The 23,531-nt window shown below is 46.5% G+C and overlaps 1 protein-coding gene across 1 annotated transcript in view; it reads left to right on the top strand.

Annotated features, from left to right (window-relative positions):
* The window catches only part of LOC146809047 (uncharacterized), a 523,889-nt gene that overhangs the window by 178,154 nt on the left and 322,204 nt on the right, over positions 1-23,531 (top strand). Inside the window, exons 10-13 of the mRNA XM_085615855.1 lie at positions 1,522-1,560; positions 2,412-2,480; positions 4,774-4,836; positions 14,585-14,647. Of these exons, the coding sequence (XP_085471981.1) occupies positions 1,522-1,560; positions 2,412-2,480; positions 4,774-4,836; positions 14,585-14,647 (234 nt within the window). The remainder of the gene's footprint in view (positions 1-1,521; positions 1,561-2,411; positions 2,481-4,773; positions 4,837-14,584; positions 14,648-23,531) is intronic.

Here is a 23,531-nt window from a genome sequence, read left to right as displayed (position 1 = left end):
TGTCACCTCGAAGGTATCCTAATGGTGCGTGCGGTCACTCCGCTGGCCTTGTGGCGGGGTTGTGTTTTTCCGCCACGAATCTGACCGCCGCAGACGGTTTTTCACCCGCTCCGCCCGCTACAGGCAGTCATCGTTCCGCCGCGATCGGCTTTTTCTGGCAGTTGATCCTAATCTGACCGCCAGTTTTCCCGTGGTACCTGCGGACGGTTAATTTCCGCTACCACGTCAGTCGGAATGGTTTTCCGACCGCCATCCTAATCGACGCCTAAATGTTACATTTTCAATCAAAAAGGATAAATATTATAGACCCATAATTTATACCTCAATTTATACCTCAATTAACTTCCAACCCCATTCCCCTATAAACCCAGCAACCCACTACTAACAAATTACTTATTAAACAATAAAATATAAACAAATGTATATTAAGATTCACAAATTAAAGTTTAATAAATAAAAACATCAAATAAACAATCATACTATTTACATAATTATTAGGCAATGAATTATTTAATTTACATCTAAAAAATCAACCTTAAAAATAAATTATAATTTAAATAACTCTCCACCCTATTCCTCTACAAACCTAACAGTACATTATAAATGATAAAATACATTTCAAAAATTAAGTTACACATTTAGAACTACAAATTATAGTAAAAAAATGATACAATTATACTAGTAATACTAACTCCTACAATGAATATACTAATACACATTTGATTAATTGAAAAAGATTTTTATTACAACTTAATTAAAGTTAACAATAATAGATACAAAAATATTCTTAAAAAGTGTATTATATGCAAAAAACAATATTCTTGCAATTGATATTCTGTTCCATGAAATGTTTTTAATGACAACATTTTTGGCACTATATTCATGGGACAAAATAGTTTTGAATCAATATTTGTTTCTTTTGCCATCATGATAATAAATGCAACATTCATAGAAGCATTCACATACAGGACCGCATAGGTCTTTCAAGGCTAAACAATGAAAGACTAAAAGTATTTTATATAAACAGAAATCTTCAAGGTTAACGTCTGTGTTGCACAGTGGTTTCAAAGTTATATGTGTTCCAAAATGGAATGAATATCAGATTATCAACTACTAAAATATTGTGAAAGTAAGAATACAGAACTTTACTATTCTTAACTTCACCTCTACGTAACCTGAAGGTATATATACCTTCAGGAGGTGGAGTTAAGTATAGTACATTTATACTTACATATGTGTACTTATCAACATTTTCTTGTAGTCAATATTCTAGCGACAATCTTGTTGTATCACAGTATTTAGACCACAACCTGATGGTGCAGTACCCCCTAAATTTACAAAACTTTTCTTCTGCATGCAGGTGTGGGCCAAATGGGCCGAGCTTGGTACATCTCAAGTAATCGCTCACAATATTGCAAAGTGGACTTGACTAAATTATGTAAACTAATGGACATCCATTGACAATTAATCTTTCATTGGAATGTAGCGACTACTCCCTCAGTCTGTATTTTTGCTCTACAGGGTTCAAAGAAAAGTGCACCCAAGGCTAAGAATCGGAAGGTAAAGTAAAACCATGCATGAATATTGGATGGGCAGCAGCTTATCCCTGTGTTGGAGATCTGACAACAACAGGTTTTATGTATGCCAGTTTGCTAAGTAATCATTTAGAATTATCGGGGTTGGATGTGCTGCCCTTGCGTTGGATGTCCCATTTGGTTGGGATGCACCATTGCCAACCCTGATGTCCTATCATGTTTGAATGTAGTGGTGTTACCCTTTCATCCAAGGTTATTCACCCCGATGCCAGGCTGCCTCTGAAGGGTTCCCACTCCCACCACTTCACAACTTTGTTTCTTTCCTTCCTGCCTCTCCCCCACAGCTTTCTCTGATCCTCTCTCTAAGCCTCCCCTCAGTAATCTTCTCCTCTCAATTGTAAACCATCACTCATGAGAATTTTTCCCGCTATCCCCACTCCTTCTCAATGCAGATCTGGGCTACTGGCCATAAGCCCCCTACTGTGTACAATCTGTTTTACCTTTGACGCACTGTTTGTGCTATATGAGTCACATACATAGGCACATGCTCACATGCTGTGCTGCATAGAGTCATCGAATTGTGCAGGAAACCAAAAAAACACAACTTCAGCAGGTACAGCTTCCTGTTTGTTCACAGTGAGTAGTGTGGAGGTTAACACATGTCAAACGTGCTACTGGGAATGGAGAGCATAGAGTCGGTGCAGCTGAAGACTGCGTTTTTCATTTTTTAATTTAATTGCATCTCCTGCCTTTGCTTTCCTTGACATCACAAAGACATTGCCAACATCTGCCCCGAAGTCCATAGGTCCACCCTAACTAGATTTAGACATTTTGGTTTTCGTGACTCAATATTTAGTTCTTCATTCTTGCATTCAGAAATCATCACCTTGGAAGAAACAATCATCATCTGAAAATGTGGATGACGGGACAGACGGGCTGGGAGAGGTAACTACATGTCCTTTCCACCTTTTTGAGTGAACTGAAGTCGTATTATTGCTTTAAAATATGTATTGTATTAAACATGTGTGTCAATTATATATATGGTTCTCAGTTATAGGTCTTTTAGTAGATAACTATTGGGAGATAAACTAAATGATTAAAATAATTTGGTTAAAGTTTTTTTTAGAGAAATCATTTTTAGTGAATCTATACTAAAACCATCACAATATTTATAACTAACCTTAGAATTTCATTATACGTTAAGATATACAGATTGTGCGGCAAGTCCTTCACCAAAATTTATTGAATGGAAATTCTTCATTCAGTTTGAACAAATGATTCTACATACATTCCATTCCATTTTTTAGCTTGCCTGTGCCTTTGTAGCTAAAATGGAGCTTGCCCTTGCCCAAAACACAGAGTGGCCATTTCTGGGCTATGCTCTATGACTTGTGATGGTCCCCTGGGAAAGTGTTGGCTGACCACGCCCCTGGGGGGGGGACGGTCTGACGAGGGCGAGGACAGTCTGCTGAGGTAGTAGGGTGGGTCGCAACTGGTGCTTAAAGACAGGCTCCCAGGACCGAGTCCAACTTTGGGTGGGTTACGTAAGTCTCAATCGCCTCAGGGTTTACCACCAAACGGAGGCCCTCCTCTAGTTCCAAAATGAGGCAACTGCTCCAGTGGCAGAAGCCAGACCTCCCGGCGGCAGGAGAGAAAGGGTCTCCACAAAAGACTTTCGCAGCCTGCACCCGAGCTGTAGGGATAGCCTCACCAACCGTGCCCAGCTGGCCAATAGGACATTCATGGGACAGCATGACCGTCCAACCCCAGCACACAAATCTTTTCTCCTTTTCTATGTAAAAAACCATAACTTCTCTGTAACAAAGTATATTGTGGGTTTTTGTAAAGACTGTCTTTTGGCTCATACCTCGAGACCTACTGCGCATGGCCAAGGGTGATTTACAAACTTTATTTAGCCCACTGCAGCACCACCAAACTTGTAATTAGGGCCTTAATCAGTTGTTGATGATTCTTTCTTCTCTAGAGAGATATGGTGGCAGACTGCTGCATAACAGTTTTTTATGGTCTCTAGTTGGGCTTTTTGATCTGGTGGTATACATTGTTTGCTTAGATTAAAATCTCTAAGCCTGACAAAATTATAACAAATTTGAGAGAGGCTTTGTCTTTCCCACAATGATGCTGTAGCTTTGACTCGATCTTTCAGTGGATCATTGAAGATTTCTGTGTTTAGGTCATTTAGGGCCTGATTATGAGTTTGGCTTTCCAATTGACTGCCAAACCCATGGTGGCGGTGCAGCAACTTCCTTAACCGGTGGTCCGATCACTGAATTATGACTTTGGCGGCTGGACTGCCAAAGGACCACTGCTACATCTATGGAACCACGATCCCTGGTGGTCTTGCAGCAGTATGAGGGCCGCAATATGCTGCTGGTGCCTCTGCTGCACCGTGAAGCAAATTACAAGTTTCCTCACTGGTGCAGTTTTCATGGCTTAATAGTCCATGCCTTACAGGAACACACTTTGGTGGTCCCACAGCGGTACCTCTCTAAGGCTGTGCTGAAGGACTGCCACCTCAGGACTGCCACCGCACCACAGCCCACCAGATTTACACTTGTAATCCAGCAGGCAGTCTGCGGACAACTTTTTTGGTGTGGCAAGACGCTAACTTGGCAGCCGCTGTCACTCCGCCAAAGTCGTAATCCGGCCCTAATTCTTGATCCCATACAATTTTAAGATAACACCAGAATCCTGCAGTGGATGGTTTATAGCTTGTGGATCTTACAAACCACGCATGACCTTGCAGGCTGGTCAGCTTGCCACCAGTGGCTAGCACAAGCTTACCAGGTCCAGGCAAGCTAAATAACCTCTGTTGTTATTTATGCTTGTACAGTGATCAGCACCCCAGGCTCCTCAGTACTTGGAGCTCCAGCAGTAGGCATTAAAATCACTCCACCCCTGTATTCAGGGTAGGTATTGCCCCTCTATTCAAGGTAGGTATTCTGAAAGTTAGTTTCTATCAGCTTTCTTAAGTAAATTCTCTTATCACAGACTTTGGTCCAAATATGAACAATTCGATTTGCTTTCCAAGTAAACCTTATATTTTTGCAATGATAATTATTAAATTCCAAATAAAGATAAAATAGCATGAGCCCTGTTTCATTGTCGGGATCACGTTGTCCTTCATTAAGTCCCTTCCTGAGCGATTTACTGATGTAACCCCAAGCTGCGTGCATCATCTCAAAAGTGAAAGTAAACGTATCATATTTTGTCCATTCAGGAATCACAACAAACTCAAAGCTCACCAGAGTCACAACCCCAGGAAGGAGCAACTCCGCGTGAGGTAAGTTGTGGAGTCAGACATTCTCCTATTTTACACGCAGATGTTTGCATTTCTTAGGGGTATTGAGCTGTAGTTGGTCAGTGTAAGAAAGTCTGGCCATCCAAAAGGATAGTGGGGACACAGAGAAGATAACAAGTGCTGTGTCTCAGCATCTTGAAGCCAATCAATAAATCAATCAATCAGGGGGTTGGTAAAGTGAGACTACTCACCCGGAAGGGACTTAAGGTGCTGAGTGGATTGACGGGGGGCACAGCTCCTGGGAGTTCACAGTGTTTCGTTGAAGAGCCAGGTCTTGTGGTCCTTCAAGAACTTGAGGAGTGTTGGTGTCTGTCATAGGTGGAGAGGGAGGGAGTTCCATGACTTGGCCGTGAGGAGGGAGAAGGAGCGTCGTCCTGTTCTGGTCTTCTTGATTCCCATTGCAAGGGAGAGCTGGGTTGAGTGGAGGGATCTTTGGGGTACGTAGAATGAGAGACGGTGGTTCATATAGGCAGGTCTGATGTTGTGGAGGGCCTTGTGGGCGTGGGTGAGAAGCTTGTAAGTGATTGTCTTCTCAACGGGGGCCAGTGTAGTGTTCGTAGGTGTTGGCTGATGTGGCTGTGGTGTGGTAGGTTGAGGACTAGTCTGGCGGTGGCGTTCTGGATGTCCTGGAGTTTGCGAATGAGATTCTTGTTGATCAAGCTGAAGGATGGGTAGTACTCATAGCGCCAGAGAGCGCCTCTTGCTTTGTGTTACTATTTTGGTTTAAAGGTATCAGAATTATATTAATATTGTTTTAGCATTTGTTTTAGTTTTGTCTTATTGCTGCTATTTCATACTGGTTTTAACACACTGTAAACACCCTACCTGTCGAGACTCCCCTGACTCCCCATTCCACCACCAGAACTTCTCCGTTTGTGTGTAGGGAGCCAGGGGGAGGTATTCCACGCACTCATTTCAGCCTCACTTCCGGCCCGGGCACCATCTTAGAGGGTTAGCGCTCCTGTCCTGCTCCTACTCCCAGCAAATAAATGACAGGGAAGGAACGGGCATGCTGCAGATCAAGCTGAAGGAGGGGTGTTACTCATAGTGCCAAAGAGCTCCTCTTCAATCAATCAATCAATCAATCATATCACTTGTAAAGCGCACTACTTACCCGTGAGGGTCTCAAGGTGCTGGGGGAGGTGGGGTGCTGCTACTGCTCGAAAAGCCAGGTCTTGAGGCGTCTTCTGAAGGTCACTAGGTCTTGGGTCTGCCGTAGGTGGGTGGGGAGGGGGTTCCAGATCTTGGCGGCGAGGTGGGAGAAAAATCTGCAGCCGGCAGTCGTTCTTTTGACGTGGGGGACTGCGGCGAGGCCGGTGGAGCGGTTTTGGCAGGTGGGGGTGTAGAAGCTGAGTCGTCTGTTGAGGTATGCTGGTCCGGTGTTGTGGAGTGCTTTGTGTGCGTGGGTGAGGAGCTTGTAGGTTTTCCCCTTGTTGACGGGGAGCCAGTGCAGGTCTCTCAGGTGGGGTGTGATGTGGCTGTGGCGGGGGATGTCGAGGATCAGACGTGCAGAGGTGTTCTGGATGCATTGCAGCCGTCTCAGGAGTTTGGCCAAAGTTCCTGCGTAGAGGGCGTTTCCGTAGTTCAACCTGCTGCTGACGAGGCCCTGGGTGACCGTTCTTCTCATTTCGTTGGGGATCCACTTGTAGATCCTGCGGAGCATGCGGAGGGTGTTGAAGCAGGAGGAGGAGATGGCGTTGACCTGCTTAGTCATGGAGAGGGTGGAGTCGAGGATGACCCCTAGGTTGCGTGCGTGGTCGGTGGGTGTTGGAGCTGTTCCCAGTGTGGTCGGCCACCAGGAGTCGTCCCAGGCTGAAGGGGTGGAACCGAGGATGAGGACCTCTGTCTTGTCCGAGTTCAGCTTCAGTTTGGCTGTTCCTCATACATTCGGCGGCCGGCCTTCATTCCTTCGTGGAGGTTGGTTTTGGCGGTGTGCGGGTCTTTGGTGAGGGAGAGGATCAGCCGGGTGTCATCGTCGTAGGAGATGATGTTGAGGTCGTGCTGTCGGGCGACGTGAGCAAGAGGTGCCATGTAGATGTTGAACAGCGTTGGGCTAAGGGATGAGCCCTGGGGTACGCCGCAAATGATCTCGGTGGCATTGGTGCGGAAGGGGGGGAGGCGGACGCTCTGTGTTCTGCCAGAGAGGAAGGATGTGGTTCAGTACAGGGCTTTTCTTGGATCCCGGCGTCGTGTAGGCGTGTTCGTAGTGCGCGGTGGCAGAACGTGTCGAAGGCGGGTGACAGGTCCAGGAGGATGAGGGCCGCTGTTTCTCTGTTGTCTAGCAGGGCCCTGATGTTTTGGTGCTGTGGTTGCTGCGGAACCCGGACTGGGATGGGTCCAGGATGCTGTTCTCCTCGAGGTAGCGGGTCAGTTGTTTGTTGACGGTCTTCTCGATGACCTTTGCCGGGAACGGGAGGGAGCAGGGAGATGGGCCAGAAATTCTAGAGGTCCTTGGGGTCTGCCTTGGGTTTCTTGAGTAGGGCGTTGATCTTGGCGTGCTTCCAGCTTTCCGGGAAGGTTGCTGTCTCGAAGGAGATGTTGATTACTTTCCGGAGATCGGGTGCGATGGCTGTGCTGGCTTTGTTGAAGATGTGGTGTGGGCATGGGTCTAATGGTGATCCGGAGTGGATGGTGTTCATAATCTTGCTGGTGTCCTCGTCGTTGATGTTGGTCCAGGAGAGCAGGCGGTTGGTGCGGGTGGTGGTCGTGGGTGCAGAGGTCTCAGTGATTGTCGGGGCGGTCATAGCATTGAAGCTGTTGTGGATGTCGGCGATCTTGCGGTGGAAGAAGGTGGCCAGCGAGTCGCACAGGTCTTGCGAAGGTGGGATGTCGTTGGTGTTGGAGTTGGGGTTGGAGAGTTCCTTCACAATGTTGAAGAGCTCTTTTCTGTTGTGTGCGTTGTTATCTAGGCGGTCTTTGAGTGAGGCCCTTTTGGCGGATCTGATGAGGTGATGGTGTCTGCGGGTGGCATTCTTGTGGGCTGCGTAGCTCTCCGGTGTTCGTTCGCGGATCCAGTTCTTCTCCAGTTTTCGGCATGTTCGTTTGGAGGCCTGGAGGTCTTCGGTGAACCAGGTGGCTTTCTTGCTGGTGTGGCTGTTGGAGGGTTTCTTGAGCGGGGCGAGGGTGTTGGTGCAGTCGTTGATCCACTGTCTGAAGTTGTGGGCGGCGGTGTCGGGGTTGGTGGGGTCGGCGGGTGGGCTCTGGGCGAGGGTGGTGGATAGCTGGTTTTTGGTGACTTTGCTCCAGCAGTGGCGAGGCATCTGTTGGGTGCGGTGGTGCGTGGTGGGCTTCCTGAAGGCGAAGTGGATGCAGTGATTGTCGGTCCAGTGGAGTTCAGTTGTGTGGTTTAAGGAGACATGGGAGCTTGCTGAGAAGATGGGGTCAAGCATGTGGCCGGCGGCGTGGGTGGGTGTTATCATGAGCTGTCTTAGTCCGAGGTTGTCGATCAGGGTGGTGGAGTTGGTGTCGTTGTTGTTCTCGAGGTGGAAGTTTAGGTCCCCGAGGAGGATGTAGTCTGTGGAGGCGAGGGCGTGTGTGCTGATGAAGTCGGTGATGGAGTCGCTGAACTGTGGTCAGGGTCCGGGGTGTCTGTAGGCGAGGGTTCCTCTGAGGGTGGTGTTGGGGTCAGTGTGGATCTGGAAGTGCAGGTGTTCGGCGGTGCTGAGGGTGTCGTTGGTGTTGGTCGAGACTCTGAGGGTGTTCTCGTGGACGATGGTGATTCCTCCTCCTACTCTGTTGGTGCAACCCCTGCGGATGATCTTGTAGCCTTCCGGGATGGCTATGGCGATGTCGGGTGCTGAGGCGGGGATCAGCCAGGTCTCAGACAGGAAGGCGACGTCTGGGGAGGTTGAGTCGAGAATGTCCCAGAGTTCAACAGCGTGTTTGCGGGTGGAGCGGGTGTTGAGGGGGATGCATCTGAGGTCGTTGGGTTCTTTCCTGGGCAGAGGTTTGGTGGGCGGAGGGTGGTGAAGCTGCAGTTCCGGCAGGTGAAGGGTCCTTGGGGGCGCTTCGGGGTGGCCCTGTAGCAGGTGTGTTCTCGTTCGGAGTTGAGTGCGTAGAGGGAGCTGGCATCGTAGCGGAGTCGGGCATCAGGGCATTCGCGGGGGCCAGGGGTTCTCGCACTGGGCACCATCCAGGCGCGGACGGGCACAGATGGGCTTGCCTTAGGCACCCCTTTGGCGCGCCAGCGGCGCGGCTGTACTGCAGCCGCCATAAGAAGGGGAGGCGGGAGGGAGGAGCAGCTGGGAGGGGGCAACGACGAATGGACGAACGGGGGAGCGGGGCCACAGGGGACGCAGCGGCGGGAAACACGGGAGGAAGGGACGGCGAAGGGAAAACAGAAGGCAAAAGGGCAAAGAAATAACAGGAGGGAAACTGTCACAGAAACAAGTAAACAAAATACAATACAGTTACAGAAAGACAAACCTACGACGAGCGGGGGACGGGGCCGCAGGGGATGCAGCGGCGGGGAGAACGGACGAAAGGGAAACAGAGGGCAAAAGTGAAAAGAGATAGCAGAGATAAGAATGGTCACAGAGCAAGAAATCAAAATACAAAATGCAATACAATTACAGAAAGGCAGAAGGGCACAGAGATAACAGGAGGGAAAAAAACGGTCAAGGAAAAGTAAACAAAGTACAAAATACAATGAAATTACTGAAAGGCTTACCTACGGCCTACCACTGGCCACCACGGATGAGGCGCAGGTGGTAGCCTGCGGGTGGAGGCGGGCCTCGAACTCGGCACTCGGCAGCAGCTGGGCACAGGAGCACGGGCACAGTCAGGTGGAGCTGCACGGCATGGGGAGCGACCTGCCTGCTTCGTGTTACTATTTTGGTTTTAAGGTATCAGAATTATATTAATATTGTTTTAGAATTTGTTTTTGCAATTACCCCAACTAGGCTTCTTATTGCTGCTAATTCATACTGGTTTTAATGCACTGTAAACACCTTACCTGTCAAGACTCACCTGACTCCCCGTTCCACCACCGGAACTTCTCCGCTTGTGTGGAGGGACCCATGGGGAGATCTTCCACACACTCATTTCAGCCTCACTTCTGGCCCGGACGCCATCTTGGAGGGTTGGCTCTCCAGTCCTGCTCCTACTCCCAGCCAATAAATGACAGGGAGAGAACGGGCGCGCTGCAAATCAACCTGAAGGAGGGATGGTACTCATAGCGCCAGAGAGCTCCTCTTGCATGGTGTTTGTCTTAAGGTATCAGAATTATATTAATATTGTTTTAACATTTGTTTTAGCAATTACCCCCACTAGGCTTCTTATTGCTGCTATTTCATACTGGTTTTAACACACAGTAAAAACCCTAACTGTCGAGACTCCCCTGACTCCCTGTTTCACCACCAGAACTTCTCAGTTTGAATGGAGGGAGCCAGGGGGAGGTCTTCCACACACTCTATTCAGCCTCACTTCTGGCCCGGACGCCATCTTGGAGGGTTAGCGCTCCAGTCCTGCTCCTACTCCCAGCCAATAAATGACAAGGAGGGAACGGGCACGCAGCAGATGTGTGCAGCAGGCGCGTCGCTGCCAAAGGCACGCTAAGGCAAGCCTATCTGCCCCCGTCCATGCCTGGAGGGCGCCAGGCACCAGAACCCCTTGCTCCTACGACTAGATACTCAAGGAATGAACTTTTGATTTCCGCTGTGAAAGCAGTCACTGTCACTCTTATGATTGTTGTTTTAACTCAAACAGGTACATGTGTCAAAGGTGTAAGTTTTCAGCCAGGAAAGTGGGTCAGACGCTAACTCTAAAACCTTGACCAGTGAGGCATTAAACAGGCAGGTGACCACAAGGGTGTACTCTTGCATGCTACTTAACTCACGGTCACTTGTTAAAAACAAAAATGAATTTACAGAGCTGATGTCCCATCATGACCCAGACATTACCTTTCTCAATGAGACCTGGACATTAAGATTGCCATCCCGAGTGGCTTTAATATCTAACCAGAACAGGAAGGAGAGGGGGGTAGAGCAATGGTCTATCGCAATTCAATGGAGGCCAGCTTTACACCAATATTTCATCTAGCCTGCGAAGCTCTCAACTTTAGTATCAAAATGAATAAATTGTATACATTTCAAGGATTATTAATCTATCACCCCCCCAGGCCCAACAGCTAGTATTACTCACAAAATTCTGACTTTTATGGAATCCTGCACAAATTACTCGAGCTTTATGAACGTTGGAGACTTCAATTTTCATCTTGAGCTGTCTGACAACATGGATACTAATGACATAGTAGATACCCTTAAATGTTTTAACCTGCACCCACTAGTTGATGTATACACTCATATAGGTAGTCATACGTAGGATGGAATTTTTATAAATAATTGGGATCTGGAAATAGATCAAATCCTGCCACTTTCTTGGTCAGACCACAAGGCAATCTTTTTTTCAATCAAAACTCCCTGCAACAGAACAGCACTACACAGTACAGTTAGAAGTAGTAAATATAGGCCATGGAAAAGTGTCAATGTGGAGGCCTTGCAGGATTTGCTCTCTAAATCAGCTCCAGCTCCTGACAGTAACGTCCTGGTGGCCTTTGGAGCTGGGTTCACTACCAAAACCAGTGCAAAAGGACAACAAACCTGAGAGTTCTTTTTGACACCAAACTGTGTTTCTCCGCCCAAATCAACGATGTAACTTCGGCAAGTTTTCATACGCTGAGGGTTCTTCAGAAAATTCTTCCATTCATTCCGCTTGAGCTTCAGAAAACAGTGATGATGGCCCTCATCTTCTCAAAGTTAGACTACTGCAGTGACCTCTACTTGGGTGCCTCTAAATACGTGATAAAGAAACTTCAGTCCTTACAAAATGCGGCAGCTAGAACGCTGTTCAAGGTCCCCAAGTTTAAATGCATGACCTTCAGTGGTTGCCGCTGGAGAATAGGATTTCTTTTAAGGCTCTGTGTAAAATACACAAGGCTCTTTATAGAGCCGGCCCGTCCTTCATTCAGGATTGGTTCTCCTGGTAAACTCCAAGCAGACACCTCAGATGGAGCTCCGCACAAATGGTCACGGTCCCAAGAGTCAGCAAAGCAAAATAGGCCAGTAGAACGATTCAGTTCTATGGTAGGAAGTTATGGAATTCCCTGCCCTTTGCACTACGCTCCCAACAAATCTTGCAGCAATTTAGGCAACAGCTGAAGACCTGGTTGTTTGTACAATAGGTGACTGAGCTATGCCAAAGGTACCCCCCCTGGCCAGATGGCCATCCTTGTTTAGAACCTGGTTTGGATCCCCTCAGCGCTAAGACACCTTCGGGAATTGTGTGCTATACAAAACAAAAGAAAAAAATCCTGGCGTAGAGTGCGTTGCCGTAGTCCAGTCTGCTGCTGATGAGGGCATGAGAGATGGCTTTCCTGTGTTTGAGGGGGATCCAGTTGAAGGTCTTATGGAGAAGGAGGAGGGTGTGGTAGCCAGAAGAGGTGACAGCGTTGAAGCCTTGTCCAAAGGCACACTAAAGATATCTCTAAAGTGTCCTTGTCTCACCCTTCAGCAGTGTTGAGTGAGCTCAAGGCTGCAGTTCTGTTTTTTGAGTTGGGTGCTCCATAGAAGTATTCTACAGGTCAGCTTCCTCCAATACTATTGCTTGAGTGGCTGGTTTGCTGGTGGATTGTCAAAAGAATTGAGAATAACAGCTGATTCCCACAATATTTCACAATATTTTAAACCCATTTACACCCAGTAAGCTCACCATCTCTCATGATGCTAGTCTACTCAAAATGAAACGTCGATACCTCTTGTCCAATGGCATGGATTATGTCGTATTACTCCTCTCCTATTTTGGATGGTGCATTTTGAGTAAACTAGCATCATCTCTCGAAACAGACGTGGAAGAATAAAATAAAGCTGTTTTGAAGACAGGCCCATTCGCCCTGGTTTACTGTTCTTAATATTATTCCAGTCAGTATCCACTGTGAAAAACTATGAAACTATGATCTGCAGATACTTTCTCTGAATTTTTCTATTTCTCATTCTCCTCACACACAAGCACTTTTTCTTTGTACTCTCTTTTAGTGCAACCGTTACTTGATATATCTTTGATATTTCTATGTATTATTCTAGTTCATAAAATAAGAGAATATAAATGAGATTGTTTCTCAAAAATTAGGTATGTATGTGTTTCTCTCTGGTGTGTTGTGAAGAATATTATCTCTCTTGAATAACAATTATTTTGTGTAAACAATTCAGTGGCTAACCCAATTGAATTTAGAGGTCACAGCCTTCTTGGTCCATCCAAGAAGGGACTCAAGGACGGCCTTGTGTCTTTACCATACAATAAATGAAAAGCATTTCATTGACTCTTCTCGTTTGATGAAGAAATTAGCAGACAACCTGGCGACACACAAGGGTGCTCTTATTGTCTTCTACAACTAAAAATGAGTTTGGCCCTTAATCAGTTGTTGATGATTCTTTCTTCTCTAGAGAGAGATATGGTGGCAGACTGCGGCGTAACAGATTATTATGACCACTAGTTGGGCTTGTGGGATCTGGTGGTATACATTGTTTGCTTAGATTAAAATCTGTAAACCTGACAAAATTGTGACAAATTCGAGGGAGGGTTTGTCTTTCCCACAATGATGCTGTAGCTTTGACTCAGTTTTTGACTTGATCTTTCAGTGGATCATTGACGATTTCTGTGTTTAGGTCATTTAGGGCCTGATTATGAGTTTGGCTTTCCAATGGACTGCCAACCCCACTGTGGCGGTGCAGCAACTTCCTTAACCGGCGGTCCAATCACTGAATTATGACTTTGGCGGTTGGACTGCCAAAGGACCACTGATACAGCTATGGATCTGCCATCCCTGGTGGTCTTGCAGCAGTATGAGGGCCGCAATATGCTGCTGGTGCCTCTGCTGCACCGTGAAGCATATTACAAGTTTCCTCACCGGTACAGTTTTCATGGCTTGGATTTAATAGTCCATGCCTTACAGGAACACACTTTGGTGGTCCCACAGTGGCACCTCTCTAAGGCTCTGCCGAGGGACTACCACCTCAGGACTGCCACCGCAGCTCGCCCACCAGATTTACACTTGTAATCCGGCAGGCAGTCTGCGGACACATTTTTGGTGTGGCAGCAGGACGCTGCCTTGGCAGCTGCTGTCACTCCACCAAAGTCGTAATCCGGCCCTAATTCTTGATCCAATACAATTTTAGGATACCACCAGTATCCTGCAGTGGATGGTTTATAGATTGTGGATCTTACAAACCACGCATGACCTTGCAGGCTGGTCAGCTTGCAACTAGTGGCTAGCACAAGCTTACCAGGTCCAGGCAAGCTATCAGCCAGCTGACTCTAAATAACCTCTGTAGGTATTTAGGCTTGTGCAGTGGTCAGCAACCCAGGCTCCTCAGTACCTGGGGCTCCAGCAGTAGGCATTCAAATCACTCCACCCCTCTATTCAGGGTAGGTATCACCCCTCTATTCAGGGTAGGTATTCAGAAAGTTACTTTATATCAGCTTTCTTAAGTAAATTCTCTAATCACAGATATGGTGCAAATGAGAACAATTTGATTTGTTTTCCAAGTGAACCTTAAATTTCTACAATGATAATTATTAAATTCCAGAGAAAGATAAAATAGCCCGAGCCCTGTTTTATTGTCGGGATCACGTTGTCCTTCATTAAGTCCCTTCCTGAGCGATTTACTGATGTAACCCCATGCTGCGTGCATCATCTTAATGGTGAAAGTAAACATATCATATTTTGTCCATTCAGGAATCACAACAAACTCAAAGCTCACCAGAGTCACAACCCAAGGAAGAAGCAACTCCACGTGAGGTAAGTTGTGGAGTCAGACATTCTCCTATTTTACATGCAGATGTTTGCATTTCTTAGGGGTATTGAGCTGTAGTTGGTCAGTGTAAGAAAGTCTGGCCATCCAAAAGGATAGTGGGGACACAGAGAAGATAACGAGTGCTGTGTCTCAGCATCTTGAAGCCAATCAATAAATCAATCAATCAGGGGATTGGTAAAGTGCGACTACTCACCCGGAAGGGACTTAAGGTGCTGAGGGGATTGACGAGGGGCACAGCTCCTGGGAGTTCACAGTGATTCGTTGAAGAGCCAGGTCTTGTGGTCCTTCAAGAACTTGAGGAGTGTTGGTGTCTGTCATAGGTAGAGAGGGAGGGAGTTCCATGACTTGGCCGTGAGGAGGGAGAGGGAGCGTTGTCCTGTTCTGGTCTTCTTGATTCCCATTGCAAGGGAGAGCTGGGTTGAGTGGAGGGATCTTTGGGGTACGTAGAATGAGAGGCGGTGGTTCATGTAGGCGGGTCTGATGTTGTGGAGGGCCTTGTGGGCGTGGGTGAGAAGCTTGTAAGTGATTTTCTTCTCAACGGGGGCCAGTGTAGTGTTCGTAGGTGTTGGCTAATGTGGCTGTGGTGTGGTAGGTTGAGGACTAGTCTGGCGGTGGCGTTCTGGATGTCCTGGAGTTTGCGAATGAGGTTCTTGTTGATCAAGCTGAAGGATGGGTAGTACTCATAGCGCCATAGAGCGCCTCTTGCTTTGTGTTACTATTTTGGTTTTAAGGTATCAGAATTATATTAATATTGTTTTAGCATTTGTTTTAGCAATTACCCCCACTAGGCTTCTTATTGCTGCTATTTCATACTGGTTTTAACACACAGTAAACACCCTACCTGTCGAGACTCCCCTGACTCCCCGTTCCACTACCAGAACTTCTCCGTTTGTGTGTAGGGAGCCAGGGGGAGGTCTTCCACACACTCATTTCAGCCTCACTTCCGGCCCGGGCACCATCTTAGAGGGTTAGCGCTCCTTTCCTGCTCCTACTCCCAGCCAATAAATGACAGGGAAGGAACGGGCATGCTGCAGATCAAGCTGAAGGAGGGGTGTTACTCATAGTGCCAGAGAGCTCCTCTTCAATCAATCAATCAATCATATCACTTGTAAAGCGCACTACTTACCCGTGAGGGTCTCAAGGTGCTGGGGGAGGTGGGGTGCTGCCACTGCTCGAAAAGCCAGGTCTGGAGGCGTCTTCTGAAGGTCACTAGGTCTTGGGTCTGCCGTAGAAAGTCTGACCATCCAAAAGGATAGTGGGGACACAGAGAAGATAACAAGTGCTGTGTCTCAGCATCTTGAAGCCAATCAATAAATCAATCAATCAGGGGGTTGGTAAAGTGTGATTACTCACCTGGAAGGGTCTTAAGGTGCTGAGGGGGGGTGACGGGGGTCACAGCTCCTGGGAGTTCACCGTGTTTCGTCAAGGAGACAGGTCTTGTGGTCCTTCAAGAGCTTGGGGAGTGTTGGTGTCTGTCATAGGTGGAGAGGGAAAGAGTTCCATGACTTGGGTGTGAGGAGGGAGAAGGAGCGTCCTCCTGTTCTGGTCTTCTTCATGCATGGTACCGTTGCAAGGGAGAGCTAGGTTGAGTGGAGGGATCTTTGGGGTACGTACAATGAGAGGCGGTGGTTCATATAGGCGGGTCTGATGTTGGGGAGGGCCTTGTGGGCGTGGATGAGAAGATTGTAAGTGATTGTCTTCTCAACAGGGGGCCAGTGTAGTGTTTGTAGGTGTTTGCTGATGTGGCTGTGGCATGGTAGGTTGAGGACTAGTCTGGCGTCGTCGTTATGGACGTCCTGGAGTTTGCGAATTAGTTTCTTGTCGATTAAGCAGAACGAGGGGTAGTACTCATAGCGCCAGAGAGCTCCTCTTGCTTTGTGTTACTATTTTGGTTTTAAGGAATCAGAATTATATTAATATTGTTGTAGCATTTGTTTTAGCAATTACCCCCACTAGGCTTCTTATTGCTGCTATTTCATGCTGGTTTTAACACACGGTAAACACCCTACCTGTCGAGACTCCCCTGACTCCCCGTTCCACCACCAGAACTTCTGCATTTGTGTGTAGGGAGCCAGGGGGAGGTCTTCTACACACTCTTTTCAGCCTCACTTCTTGGCCCGGACGCCATCTTGGAGGGCTAGCGCTCCAGTCCTGCTCCTATTCCCAGCCAATAAATGACAGGAAGGGAACGGGCACACTGCAGATGTGTGCAGCGGGCGTGTCTCTGGTGCGCTAAAAGGACGCTAAGGCAAGCCTGTCTGCGCCCGTCCGTGCCTGTGCGGTGCCAGGCACCAGAAACCCTTGCTCCTACGACTAGATACTCAAGGAAAGAAACTTTGATTTCCACCAAAGCAGTGAAAGCAGTCACTGGCACTCTTATGACTGATGTTTTAACTCAAACAGGTACGTGTCAAAGGTGTCATTTTTCAGCCAAGAAAGTCAGTCAGACGCTAACTCTAAAACCTTGACCAGTGAGGCATTAAACAGGCAGGTGGCCACAAGGGTGTGCTCTTGCGTGCTACTTAACTAACGGTCACTTGTTAAAAACAAACATGAATTTGCAAAGCTGATGTCCCATCATGACCCAGATATTACCTTTCTCACTGAGATCTGGACATTAAGATTGCCATCACGAGTGGCTTTAATATCGAACGGCTAGATAGAACAAGAAAGAGAGGCGGGATAGCAATGGTCTATCGCAATTCAATTGAGGCCAGCTTTACACCAATATTTCATCTAGACAGCGAAGCTCTCAACTTTAGTATCAAGATGAATAAATTGTATACATTTCAAGGATTATTAATCTATCACCCCCCCAGACCCAAGAGCTAGTATTACTCAGAAAATTCAGACATTTATGGAACCCTGCACAAATTACTCGAGCTTTACGATTGTTGAAGACTGCAATTTTATTCTTGAGCTGTCTGACAACATGGATACTGATGACTTAGTAGATTCCCTTAAATGTTTTAACCTGCACCAACTAGTTGATGTATCCACTCATATAGGTAGTCATAGGTTGGATGGAATTTTTACAAATAATTCGCATCTGGAAATAGATCAAATCCTGCCACTTTCTTGGTCAGATCACAAGGCAATCCTTTTTTCAATCAAAACTCCCTGCAACAGAACAGCACTAAACAGTACAGTTTGAAGTATTAAATACAGGCCATGGAAAAGTGTCAATGTGGAGGCCTTGCAGGATTTGCTCTCTAAATCAGCTCCAGCTCCTGACAGTAACGTCAATAATGCAGCAATTAATTACACTCATTGGTTAGACGCAGCATGTCAAATAGTGGTTCTGTAAAAAACATTAAAGAGCTATAGAAAAAATCCGTCAGTCCCATGGTTCTTGCAGGAATTAAAAGTGACACAATTGAAGTGCAGACTCCAGGAGCGCATATGGAGGAAAGACTACCGTTCAGATGAAAAATTAAATATAAAAAAGTGTTAGCTGAGTACAAAGAGTTAATCAAAACAGAAAAGACTAAAAGAAATTCTGGGAAAATTAGATTATCCACAAACTCTACCAGGGAACTTTTTAAAGCAGTCCAAATGGAACAATAATAACATCTTCACTCCTGGTGAATCCTTTTGAAATCAGCTGGCTGACTTTTTCCAACTTAAAGTCAATTCCATTTCCAAACATTCACCTCGAATGTACCAGCTATTGATGAAGGTCCAATTCCGGAAGAGGTTCGTAACTCAGGTTTGGCTTTTGAGCCTTGCGAAACACCCAACTTTGATAGGTGCTCACCCCTACATGGGAAATAACAATCAGTCTCTTAAGCTCCATCAAATCGGGGGCCCCTTCCTACCCCTGTCCACCATCGGTCATGAATCTGGCTGCTAGTATGGTGGCCGTTCCACTTACGGTTCTACTAAATGAGATATTTAGCACTGGGCAACACCCAACCATTTGAAAAAGGGCCTCCATTCTACCTTTGATGAAAAGAACCTCCCTGGATCCCAAGCAGGTGGACAACTATAGACCAATGTCTTGTCTTCCGCTTCCTGACAAACTTTTAGAGAAGTCAATGAATGAAGAAATTTTAACCTTCTTGGACACCAATTAGCTGCTCAACTCCTCCCAGAACGGTTTTAGAGCTAACCATTGTACAGAGTCAGCATTGGTGGCTGCATCTGAAGAGATAAAAGGAGTGATGGATAAGAGCGGCAGAGCTCCACTAATCTTATTGGATCTCTCTGCCGCCCTTGATACGGTTCACCACAAACTTCTTGTTAAGCGAAATCAGTCACTAGGCTTCAGGAACACTGCATTAAAATTGTTGAGTTCTTTCCTTGACCATAGACAACAGTGGGTAGAGATGGGAGAAGCAAGGTCGAGACCCTTCTCCCTCCCTTGCGGGGTACCTCAGGGCTCTGCACTTAGTCCCACCTTATTTAATGTGTATGTCACCCCCTTGGTCGATTTGAGTCACAGTTACAGGCTGGCTGTATTTTCCTATGCAGATGACACACGGATAGTGGTATCTATCTCATCACAGATGGAAAAAGATGCAAAATATTTCTGCAGATGCATGTCACAGTTTGCAGATTGGATGCAGGGAATTTGTCTCAAACTGAACTCGGAGAAAACCGAGGTTCTGCTTTTTGGTAAAGAAATCTCCTTCTGGGATACATCCTGGTGGCCTTTGGAGCTGGGTTCACTACCAAAACCAGTGCAAAAGGACAACCAACCTGAGAGTTCTTTTTGACACCGAACTGTGTTGCTCCGCCCAAATCAACGATGTAACCTCTGCAAGTTTTCATACGCTGAGGGTTCTTAAGAAAATTCTTCCGTTCATCCCGTTTGAGCTTCAGAAAACAGTGATGATGGCCCTCATCTTCTCAAAGTTAGACTACTGCAGAGACCTCTACTTGGGTGCCTCTAAATACGTGATAAAGAAACTTCAGTCCTTACAAAATGCGGCAGCTAGAACGCTGTTGAAGGTCCCCAAGTTTAAACCCATTTCTCATTAAATGCATGACCTTCAGTGGTTGCCGGTGGAGAATAGGATTTCTTTTAAGGCTCTGTGTATAATACACAAGGCTCTTTATAGAGCCGGCCCGTCCTTCGTTCAGGATTGGCTCTCCTGGTACACTCCAAGCAGACACCTCAGATGGAGCTCCGCACAAATGGTCGCGGTCCCAAGAGTCAGCAAAGCAAAATATCCAGTAGAACGATTCAGTTCTATTGTGGGAAGTTATGGAATTCCCTGCCCTTTGCACTACGCTCCCAACAAATCTTGCAGCAATTTAGGAGACAGCTGAAGACCTGGTTGTTTGTACAATAGGTGACTGAGCTATGCCAAAGGTACCCCCCTTGGCCAGATGGCCATCCTTGTTTAGAACCTGGTTTGCATCCCCTCAGCGCTAAGACACCTTCGGGTATTGTGTGCTATACAAAACAAATGAAAAAAATCCTGGCATTGAGTGCGTTGCCGTAGTTCAGTCTGTTGCTGATGAGGGCGTGGGAGATGGCTTTCCTGTGTTGAAGCCTTGTCCAAAGGCACACTACAGATATCTCTAAAGTGTCCTTGTCTCACCCTTCAGCAGTGTTGAGTGAGCTCAAGGCTGCAGTTCTGTTTTTTGAGTTGGGTGCTCCGTAGAAGTATTCTACAGGTCAGCTTCCTCCAATACTATTGCTTGAGTGGCTGGTTTGCTGGTGAATTGTCAACGGAATTGAGAATAACAGCTGATTCCCACAATAGTTCAGAATATTTTTAACCCATTTACACCCAGTAAGCTCACCATCTCTCATGATGCTAATCTACTCAAAATGAAACGGCGATACCTCTTGTCCAATGGCATGGATTATGTCGCATTACTCCTCTCCTATTTTGGATGGTGCATTTTGAGTAAACTAGCATCATCTCTCGAAACGGACATGGAAGAATAAAATAAAGCTGTTTTGAAGACAGGCCCATTCGCCCTGGTATACTGTTCTTAATATTATTCCAGCCAGTGTCCACTGTGAAAAACTATGAAACTATGATCTGCAGATACTTTCTCTGAATTTTTCTATTTCTTATTCACCTCACACACAAGCACTTTTTCTTTGTACTCTCTTTTAGTGCAACTGTTACTTGATATATCTTTGATATTTCCATGTATTATTCTAGTTCATAAAATAAGAGAATGTAAATGAGATTGTTTCTCAAAAATTAGGTATGTGATTGTTTCTCTCTGGTGTGTTGTGAAGAATATTATCTCTCTTGAATAACAATTATTTTGTGTAAACAATTCAGTGGCTGACCCAATTGAATTTAGAGGTCACAGCCTTCTTGGTCCATCCAAGAAGGGACGCAAGGACGGCCTTGTGTCTTTACCATACCATAAATTAAAAGCATTTCATTGACTCTTCTCGTTTGATGAAGAATTTAGCAGACAACATGGCGACACACAAGGGTGCTCTTATTGTCTTCTTCAACTAAAAATGAGTTTGGCCCTTAATCAGTTGTTGATGATTCTTTCTTCTCTAGAGAGATATGGTGGAAGACTGCGTCGTAACAGATTTTTATGGCCACTAGTTGGGTTTGTGGGATCTGGTGGTATACATTGTTTGCTTAGATTAAAATCTCTCAGCCTGACAAAATTATGACAAATTCGAGGGAGGCTTTCTCTTTCCCACAATGATGCTGTAGCTTTGACTCAGTTTTTGACTCGATCTTTCAGCGGATCATTGAAGATTTCTGTGTTTAGGTCATTTAGGGCCTGATTATGAGTTTGGCTTTCCAATGGACTGCCCACCCCACTGTGGCAGTGCAGCAACTTCCTTAACCGGCGGTCCGATCACTGAATTATGACTTTGGCGGTTGGACTGCCAAAGGAACACTGCTACAGCTATGGATCCGCGATCCCTGGTGGTCTTGCAGCAGTATGAGGGCCGCAATATGCTGCTGGTGTCTCTGCTGCACCGTGAAGCATATTACAAGTTTCCTCACCGGTACAGTTTTCATGGCTTGGACTTAATAGTCCATGCCTTACAGGAACACACTTTGATGGTCCCACAGCGGTACCTCTCTAAGGCTCTGCGAGGGTCTGCCACCTCAGGACTGCCACCGCAGCACAGCCCACCAGATTTACACTTGTAATCCGGCAGGCAGTCTGCGGACAACTTGTTTGGTGTAGCAGCAGGACGCTGCCGTGGCAGCTGCTGTCACTCCGCCAAAGTCGTAATCCGGCCCTAATTCTTGATCCCATACAATTTTAGGATACCACCAGAATCCTGCAGTGGATGGTTTATAGATTGTGGATCTTACAAACCACGCATGACCTTGCAGGCTGGTCAGCTTGCACCCAGTGGCTAGCACAAGCTTACCAGGTCCAGGCAAGTTATCAGCCGGCTCACTCTAAATAACCTCTGTAGGTATTTAGGCTTGTACAGTGGTCATCAACCCAGGCTCCTCAGTACCTGGGGCTCCAGCAGTAGGCATTAAAATCACTCCACCCCTCTATTCAGGGTATGTATCCCCCTTTATTCAGGGAAGGTATTCAGAAAGTTACTTTCTATCAGCTTTCTTAAGTAAATTCTATAATCACAGACTATGGTGCAAATGAGAACAATACGATTTGCTGTCCAAGTGAACCTTAAATTTCTGCAATGATAATTATTAAATTCCAGATAAAGATAAAATAGCCTCAGCCCTGTTTTATTGTCGGGATCACGTTGTCCTTCATTAAGTCCCTTCCTGAGCGATGTACTGATGTAACCCCATGCTGCGTGCATCATCTCAAAAGTGATAGTAAACATATCATATTTTGTCCATTCAGGAATCACAACAAACTCAAAGCTCACCAGAGTCACAACCCGAGGAAGAAGCAACTCCACGTGAGGTAAGTTGTGGAGTCAGACATTCTCCTATTTTACACGCAGATGTTTGCATTTCTTAGGGGTATTGAGATGTAGTTAGTCAGTGTAAGAAAGTCTGGCCATCCAAAAGGATAGTGGGGACACAGAGAAGATAACAAGTGCTGTGTCTCAGCATCTTGAAGCCAATCAATAAACCAATCAATCTGGGGGTTGGTAAAGTGCGACTACTCACCTGGAAGGGTCTTAAGGTGCTGAGGGTGGGTGACGGGGGGCACAGCTCCTGGGAGTTCACCGTGTTTCGTCAAAGAGCCAGGTCTTGTGGTCCTTCAAGAACTTGGGGAATGTTGGTGTCTGTCATAGGTGGAGAGGGAAGGAGTTCCATGACTTGGCCGTGAGGAGGGAGAAGGAGCGTCCTCCTGTTCTGGTCTTCTTCATGCATGGTACCGTTGCAAGGGAGAGCTGGGTTGAGTGGAGGGATCTTTGGGGTACGTACAATGAGAGGCGGTGGTTCACATAGGCGGGTCTGATGTTGTGGAGGGCCTTGTGGGCGTGGGTGAGAAGATTGTAAGTGATTGTCTTCTCAACGGGGGGCCAGTGTAGTGTTTGTAGGTGTTTGCTGATGTGGCTGTGGCGTGGTAGGTTGAGGGCTAGTCTGGCGGCGTCGTTATGGACGTCCTGGAGTTTGCGAATTAGTTTCTTGTTGATTAAGCAGAACGAGGGTTAGTACTCATAGCGCCAGAGAGCTCCTCTTGCTTTGTGTTACTATTTTGGTTTTAAGGAATCAGAATTATATTAATATTGTTGTAGCATTTGTTTTAGCAATTACCCCCACTAGGCTTCTTATTGCTGCTATTTCATGCTGGTTTTAACACACGGTAAACACCCTACCTGTCGAGACTCCCCTGACTCCCCGTTCCACCACCAGAACTTCTGCATTTGTGTGTAGGGAGCCAGGGGGAGGTCTTCTACACACTCTTTTCAGCCTCACTTCTTGGCCCGGACGCCATCTTGGAGGGCTAGCGCTCCAGTCCTGCTCCTATTCCCAGCCAATA

Source organism: Triturus cristatus, chromosome 7 (genome assembly GCF_964204655.1).
Source record: "Triturus cristatus chromosome 7, aTriCri1.1, whole genome shotgun sequence".
NCBI lineage: Eukaryota > Metazoa > Chordata > Amphibia > Caudata > Salamandridae > Triturus > Triturus cristatus.
Note: the sequence above shows the minus strand (reverse complement) of the source record. Positions and strands in the feature narration are given on the sequence as shown.